Source organism: Oryza brachyantha, chromosome 3 (genome assembly GCF_000231095.2).
Source record: "Oryza brachyantha chromosome 3, ObraRS2, whole genome shotgun sequence".
Lineage (NCBI taxonomy): Eukaryota > Viridiplantae > Streptophyta > Magnoliopsida > Poales > Poaceae > Oryza > Oryza brachyantha.
Window position 1 is genome coordinate 26,834,912 of NC_023165.2, and position 8,855 is coordinate 26,843,766.

General features: G+C 43.6%; 1 protein-coding gene across 1 annotated transcript; it reads right to left on the reverse strand.

The window, feature by feature from the left end:
* Nucleotides 1–2,899: 2,899 nt before the first annotated feature.
* LOC121053871 (spidroin-1-like) lies at nt 2,900–4,698 on the reverse strand. Its single transcript, XM_040522170.1, has one exon. The coding sequence runs from the start codon at nt 4,483–4,485 to the stop codon at nt 3,577–3,579; it is 909 nt and encodes a 302-aa protein (XP_040378104.1). The 5' UTR covers nt 4,486–4,698; the 3' UTR covers nt 2,900–3,576.
* Nucleotides 4,699–8,855: the final 4,157 nt, after the last annotated feature.

Consider the following 8,855-nt stretch of genomic DNA (forward strand, 5'->3'; position numbering starts at 1 on the left):
GGAGTCACAAAAATTATTAAGATCGGTTTGGAGTTTAGCTGCAAAATACTCCGAGTTTATCCAGAAATGGTCCTGCTTAATTAAGCTAAAGCTAGTAGCTGCCCCGTGCCAGTCAAGCTACGATCCAAAAAAAGCGACACACATCAGACCAGAGCTACTGTTGCAATCGTCTCAGATACGAACAGATACAAAACTGCCTCATATATTCTTTCCCGTATTAGTTTATCACCCAGAATATCCACCACCCAGTGGCCTAATTATCTACTTGCAATTGCTTCTTAAAAACCAATTTGGGAGAACACCACCATCCATATTGTATAACTATAGAGTTGTAGATGCATGAATCCATTTAAAGTGGTTTAAATTCCAATGCACATAAAATTTACATCGACAAGCTTTCAATGTAAATTTAATGGGGGCTAAGGTTTTGCTGCCGCACTCTAACTATTTTGAGCATGTGTTTGAATCGGTGATATAGCCAGAAGTCGATTTTTAAACACCGTAAAATACGAAGCTTAGTAAAATTTTAGTTAAAAGATACTGTAAATATAAAAGTAATATAGAGCATGTCTTCGCATACTAAAATTAATTGGGAGTAGTTGCATGTTCACCTGGGGTCATATTTTCGCTTTTTAAAAGAAAAAAAATCAAACATCATATTTGCGAACGAAAAATAATTTGTGAATAATATTTTTATATAAGTTTATAGTGATCAAAAAATTATGGCTAAAAAATAAGCTTAAGTAAATGTCCTTAAAATCAATTCCAAGTTAAAACTTGAAATTTTAAATTCTAATTTATAATCATAAGCAAAAGAAAAAAAAAAGAGGTCGTTGGACTGCCCCTACTTGGTTTGAAGGCGCACACATGGGTGTAAGTAAAATATTTTAATTGTTTAAAATACCAAAGAAATACGTTCAAAGAAATACGTTCAAACAAAATAGGCCCTGAATTATTTGGAACAGTTGTTAACTGGATCCGCTGTTCACCCTGTCCTTTCCCAGAGCGCTAGGCGACAAGGGCTACCTCTACTGAACTGAGCCAGACAACGCCCAATGGGGGTGTGGGTGCCACAGTGGTGGGGGTGACAACACTGTGCTGCGCCACAGAGAATCACCAGGGCGGCTGTTCCAACACACAGCTACTACTACTACCGTATGGATAAAAAAAGACAAGACGGGGGGGGGGTCCAGCCGCGGCCGTGGCCCCCATCCGCTGTGGCCGCAACCCCGTGTGCGCCTCGCTGTTGCCGATGCCCGCGAGGGTCGCTGACCGGTGGGCCCGCCGCCGCGGGTCACATGCGGCACGTCCTGTACACGCTGTCGCCGTACCCCGCCAGCTGGGGAAAGCCAGATCGGTTGCCCGCTGTCTGCGTTGCGGCTGCTCCGAGCCAGAAGCAGAGCAGCAGCACGCTGACAGGTGGGCCCGGTCGTACACGTATAGGGTGACCGTATTCCGGTATTCGTACGTATGCGAATACGAGCCTGGGAATATGGGGGTGTCGACATGCTGTTCGCTCTCGTCCGCGTTCTCTCGTGTCGACATGGCTTTCCGGGATGGCTACTGTTAACCACCGGACAGAGCCAACACCACCCCCAGCCCCCCCCTCGCGCGAGACGGACGGCCGAGATCATCCGAGCGGCACGATCCGACGGCGGAGGAGGGGCGCGCCACGTACTTCGTCACGTGTGTGCGATTGATGCGTGACGGCGACGGACTAGACCGGTCATGGAACAGGGCCGGAAAAGGGCAGCCGGTCGAGCCACCACCCGAGGGAGGGTGGCTCGCCTTTCGCCGCGCGCGGGCCGCAGAAGATCCGGCTCGCGCGCGCGGACCGGCACGGGCCGATTGGACCGTGGCGCCCACAGGTGGGGCCAGGGCAAGGCGCGGCGCCTATTGGACGGCGCGGATTTGTCCGTCCGGTGCGTGAGTCACCTCACCTCTCATCTCATCTCATCCTGACTCGACTCGAAACAGGAGCTCTCTTCTTCTTCTTCTTCTTTATTTTGGTCATTTTTTTTTTGACAGAGAGAGAGTGTGTGTCAGGAGCGAAGAGAAGACTAGTCGTCTGGCTTTCATGGCAGAAAGAGAGGAAGAGAAAAGATTTGCAGTTTTGTTGGGTGGTTCGAAGCGAGATTTTCGTCGAGCCAAAAGGAAAAGCCACCCTCGCAACTGCGAAACACGATCCGACGCGATGGGACGCCGACCTAACATTCACGCACACACGCACACTGCGTTACTGCTAATCTGCTATGCCCCCTGTCCCCACATGTCAGCGGCAGTGGTAGGATTGGTTGCGTCACTGTTCACACCCACTCCCAGCCTGCAGCATCATCATGTAACCCAGGGCAAACCCATGCACACGTACGCCAAACAGCCGCACTAACAGTTTGAGACTTTTCATGGTAAAATAAAATCCGCTTCGCTTCGCTTCTTCTCACGATAACAACAAATACTACTCCACCTCATGCACGTTCCCTTTGCATGCGTAGCATGTACTGCTCATGTCGAGTACAGTAGTTACATCCTTCTGCTGTTTCTGCAGCCACTGCAACGAACAAACACCAACATAGGAGCAGCCATCCCAGCCGTTGGATGAATGTACCATACTCCCTCCTTCCAAAAAAAAAAAACAATTTTTCGGTTTTTATGTCGAGCATTTGATTATCTGTCTCATTTAAAAAAATTTTAAAAAAATTAGTCACACATAAAATACTATTTATATTTTATCATCTAATAAACATAAAATTATTAATCATAAATATTTTTTGAATAAGACAAAACATTATATCTAAAAATTAAAAAAGGGTACGGATTATATATATATATATATATATGTATGTATACGGATTATATTTATATCCGAGTCGATGAACAGTACGTAAAAAAAGGGTACGAGTGATAGACAATTGCAACTAGGAGAATACATGAGCGTAGTTGAATGGATTGACAGGCACGTAGACGCAGCTGCAGCCAGAGAACACGGTCGGAAGAAATTGAAAAGAAAAGAAAACGCTACTATACGTAGGTATGATGAGTAGACGGCCATGTCAATGGCGATTCGAGCATGAGATGAACAGTACGTAGCAGCCTGCAGGCCATTGCACCGCGGTTGGCTGCAGGAGCCATCGATCCAAGTACAGAGACAGTCACAGATATAGCAGCAGCAGCAGCAGAGGCAACACATGAAAGCTAAAACAAACAATCAAAGAAGCCCAAGAAATCGATTGGCAAAATGGAAGGAGGAGAGAAAAAGATGCAAAGAAATGAAAAAAAAAGGAGACTGATTGATCGATTCGATTACAAGGAGTACTAACATTAACATACAGGTGAGAGGGGGTGAAAGGAGAGGCAAGAACTGAGATTAATTTAATTAACGTCCCTAAGAGCTAATTTAGGAGCAAGAAGGGAGATGGCAAGAAGAGAGATTAATCACACGAGGAGGAGGAGGAGGGATTGGAGGAGGAGATGGTGGTGAGCTAGGTAGGAGAAGAACATGGTGATTAACCTTGTCGTCTTGGGTTGGGGGGGTGGAGGTGGAGATCGAGGTGTGGCCGCCTCCGTGTGTAGTGGTAGCTAGAGGCTCAGGTTGAGGTCGAGCTCCTCTTGCTCCTCGCCGTTGTGGCCGTCGGCGCTGGCGAAGGTGGTGAGCGTCGTGGTGGTGCTGGTCGGGGACGGAGTGGTGGCGGCGGCCGAGGCGGTGGGGCCGTGGGAGCCTCGCCTCCAGTTGAGCATGTCGATCATGTCGTCCCGCCCGGCGCCGGGCTGGTCGGGGGCCCCCAGCATCGCGCGCCCGCTGCTGACCGCCGCCAGTAGGTGCTGGTTCGTGGCGAACCGGGGCACCTGCACGCCGCCGCCGCCGCCGCCCTGCGCCTCGCCCGCTCCAGCCGCCGGTATCGTCGTCGTCGTCGCCGCGGTCGCCGCGCCCTCGGGAGGGGCGTAGTACTGGAGCCCGCCGGAGCCGACCACGCTCGAGCTGTGCGACGCGATGGGGAACGACGTCGGCACGGCGGCGTACCCGTGCCCGGCGTACGCATGCACCGGGAGGAGCCCTCCGCCTCCGCCTCCCCCTCCACCACCACCACCAGCCCCGGCCACCGCCCCCGCCGCCGCGACAGCGCCGACGCCGCCGTAGCTCCCAGACGGCGTCGGCACGGACATCCCACCGGGCGGCGCGGCCGCGGCCGCGGTCGCATTGCCGGCGAGGGGCGCGTGCGGCGTGGGCGGCATGTAGAAGTAGGGGTTCCACCCGATGCTCCGCTCCTTCTTGTGCGCGTTCTGGTGCCCGCCCAGCGCCTGCGACTTCAAGAACTTCTTGTTGCAGAAGAGGCACGGGAACAGCCGCACGTCCTTCCCGTCGATGCACGCCGACGACGCGCCCCCTTCCCCCCCACCGCCACCCCCACCCCCACCCCCACCGCCGCCTCCCGACGGCGCCAGCGTCAGCGACAGATCCGCCACCTTCGCCGGAGGAAGGGAGTCCATCTCGCCGCGATATTTAGCACGCGCCACCAAGGCGAGGCGATTATTAAACGAGAGGTGATATGATATATCCGATGTGATGATGATGATGATGAGTAGAGTAGCAGTAGTAGTAGTAGTGTGGTGTGGTTTGGCTCAGGGGAGACGAGGAGGTTGGTGTTTCTATATATGGAAATGAAAATAGAAAAGGATGTGTTCTTGTTGTTGTTGTTGCGGCCCCAGTTTGGCTCGGCAACTGGCAATACCTGAATAGAGTAGTATAATGGTTTTTTAATTAGTAAGTTCCGGTATGTCCAGTCACAACACTTGTGCGGTACTACTCCTAATCATTCATTCCCGGTATTTGAATCGGTTTTAAAATATAAATATTGTTAGTGTTATGTATAGTGCTATTTGTTCTATCGATCACATAGATTTGTCCCGTTTTATCCCTATTTTTGTGTATTCCTATGTGTTCTATATTATAAGACCTTTTGGTTTGACTAGATTTATATGAATGCTAATAAATATATATATATATATATATATAATATACATAAATAAATTTAGACAAATTTAAAAAGTCTAATAATATGAATCAAATCGAGTATAATCATTTCTTCTCAACATTCATCCGCTAAACAATCTAGTAATGCTTACATTCAGGGGTGGAGTTAACGTCAAGCTCCCACTATCCATGTTAAAGTCATTGGAGCCTCACGAAACTACTCCTAAAATTTTACGATAAGCATCAATAGAAACAAGGGCTAAAACTCTATCTAACTTATTTAGACCCTCTGATCTCGTTGGCGGGATCCGTCACTGCTTACATTCTATAAAAATATTATATATTATATTACAATAATTCAAAGCGAGTGAAATTATATTTACTACGAGTAGTATATCATAAAAGATGTTACTATTATTATATTTGCACTACCACACACGAGTGAAGGAAAAAAAGTAGGGGAAAAGGAGACAAGGCGGTCTCGGTCGGTCCGGTCGCGCAGTTTGCCCCGTGGTGGCGACGGGAATATATGCGGAGGCGTGTAGTGGAGAGAGCGCCCCGTGCCACCGACAGGTGGGCCTGGCGGGGCGCGGCGCCTCCCGATTGGCCGGGGAAGGGAGGCGCCGGGGACACGTGGCGGCGTGCCATTGGGGGGCGGCGGGTCTTCTGCGCAATTATTTCGAGTCCCACCGGCGCTCGGTGGGCCACTGAGCGGTGGGCCCCACAGCAGAAGTAGCACTGCTACAGTGTACTGCAACAATGTGGGTGCGTGTGTACGTTGGGTGTACTATGTAGGACTGGTGCCAACTTGCCAGCAGGTGAGGTAGTCCTCTTTTGACATGTAGTATCTGCTGCTTTTAGCTCCTGATTGTATTATTACAATTTGTTAGGGCTAAAATGCAATGTTTTGTGTAGGCGTAGAAAAAAAACGAAATGATATATTTATAGAAAAAAAATAATTTATGAATAAAATTTTATATATGTGTCTGTTGATGGTCTAAAAGCAAATATTGAAAAATAAACAACGGTAGAAAACCCTCGATCAACTCTAAATTAAAAAATTTAATTTTGACTTAAGCATAAGCAGAAACGAATAGAAAACCCTCAATCAACTCTAAATTAAAAAATTTAATTTTAGCTTAAGCATAAGTAGAAACGAAAAGACGGGAATCCTACTCTACTCTAGTGTATGGAGTGTGACTAAGATAATTAGCCAAACAATGTTAATCTATTCCAGGTCTAGTTCCACACAAAAAATAAGATTGATATACCTGGCAAAGAAATAATTTTGGTATGGAGATCATCAAATATGGCTATGTGACATTACTCTTGTCCTACATGGCGCCATTGCCCCCATTTGCATGTGATTTTGGTACATGTGGGATGAGGCATGCGCAGTACCTTTCTGCCTAGCCAATTGTTGCAAAATTGTTATACATGGATCTGAAATCCTTTGCATGCACAGTGAAGTGACTGTGGTACACAGTAACAACTTGGTGATTTTGCTGCAAAGTTGAAGAAACCATGATCCATGCTTACGGTTTTTTTTTTTATGTTGCGTTGTTTTCGCTTACATTGCTATAGTTTCTTTTATGTATCAATTTAAGATTGCACCAAAAAATGTATTCAACTGTTATATCTCTCCTAATTAAAATATTTTTTATATAAAACTTGAAATAAAGCAGTTGTACCACAGGGAATTATCATAATCTCCTTAAACAATACTACTCCGTCCCAAAAAAGACAATTTCTGGGTTTTCTAGATTTAGTGTTTGATCATCCGTCTTATTTGAAAATTTTATTAAAAAAATCAAAAAAAAAATAATCATATGTAAATTATTATTCAAGTTTTATCATGTAGTGACAATAAAAATATCAATCATAAAAAAAAATTCAAATAAGACAAAGAGTTGAAAAATTATACCCAAAAACTCATAAATTTATTTATTTTGGGACGAAGGTACTAGATGCCTTGCTTTAAAAGTAAGGACATTTAGGGGTGATTGTTTCTTTTTTTAGGGAAAAAGCTAAATAATATATTTGGAAACAAAAGATAACTTTTATATACGTGTTCTTGGTGATTCTAAAAGGTACGGTTGGAAAATAAACTACAATGAAAAAAATCTCAAAATTAGCTCCGAATTTAAAGTTAAAAATTTAAATTTTGGCTTATAAGTATAAGCAGAAGTGAAAAAGATAAAAGTGTTACTATGTTTGTTTCATACTAAGTTTATTTTTTAGTTTTTAGATACAATGTTTTGACTCTTTATCTTATTTGAATTTTTTTGTGATTAATATTTTTATTGTTACTAAATGGTAAAACATGAATAATTTATGTGTGACTAATTTTTTTTAAATAAGATGAATGATCAAACGTTGCACACAAAAATTAAAAAATAAAGTTATTATGAGACAGAAGTAGTAAGTATTTACCACTGCTAAAGTATGCTGTGGCCGTAACATTGCCAAACATTTGTGGCTATAGTCTCAATTTGAGCCACAAGATTCCAATGTGAATGAGAGATGATAAAAATCAAATGAACTGCTCAATAATCTATGCGGACCCCAAATTTCGATGATTATTCTCATATTCATCACAAACATCAAACAGCCAACATCGTACTTACAGCTACCCAGTGTCGAGAAAACCACAGTTTCATTGACCTTTCAACAAAATCGGTTTATTTCTGTCTATTTCGTCTGTACATGAGTTTTTTTCTTAAAAAAACTATTCCTTCTTGTTTGATATTTATGACGTTTTGGACAATGACAGTCTCTAAAACCTATTATTGACTATGATTTTACTCTCCCCGTATCGAAATTACTCTATATTTTACTATATTTTACTAGTATCCTATATATTAATACAAAAGCAAAAAAAATTATAGTACAATCTAACTTTCTCAGATCCTAATACAATTGTTCCATACAAGATCGAAAATATTACTCTAGTGTTTTAGAACTAATATTAAAAACTATAGTTTTAAAAGTTAAACCATAATTTTATTCGAGACGATATGAATTATGTAATCGGAGGGAGCACTCTATACGAGTGAAGATGTAACTCCCGTGTGCTTGAGGCCAAATGATTCTCACCAAATTTATTATGTGTACCCTTGAATGCCTCATTATTTGTACAACGGATAAAAGGAGATGTGTTTAGGGCAAGTGGCTGATAGATGTTGTCCAGCTACAGGAGCTCGCCTTGGCTGCTCAGCTGCCGCGATCTTTGTAGCATCCAGCAGCCATGGCCACAATAAATCGACGCAAAGGGACATTTATTTGCTACACGCACACATGCTATACACACACACACCACGTAGAGTACAGGCCCAGGGCTTGTTTAATCTGCAGCCAAATCCTAGATGTTAACGAAAGTTTGATAAAGTTGAGCTGTTTAGTTCGCTGCCAAATCAAGGTCGGAATTTTGAAAGTTCCTGGGGCCGAATATTTTTTTTGGCTTTGGTTTGGTTGTATACCAAAATTCTCGTAGCAACCAACACTAGTCAGGATGGCCAGCGTATTTTTTCTGATTGGAATTATTTCAACGCTTATAGTATTCTTAGAGGTGATTGGATGGAGGTGATTGGGTGGGTGTTTATGAAAAAGCTAAACGACATATTTATATACGAAAAATGATTTGTAAATAAAAATTTTATTTTTTTATTGATCTAAAAGCCAATGCTGTAAAATAAACATCGATGAACAAACCTCAAAATTAACTCCAAATTTAAAATTAAAAATTTAAATTTAAATAAGCATAAGAGAATAGAAATTATAAATAAAAGATTACTTTAGGAAAATTGATCCAAACAAGCCTTTTACTTGCTATCTTTAGTTTAGTCATGTATCATCTATTAAGATCTGGACACATATTCCAACAGGA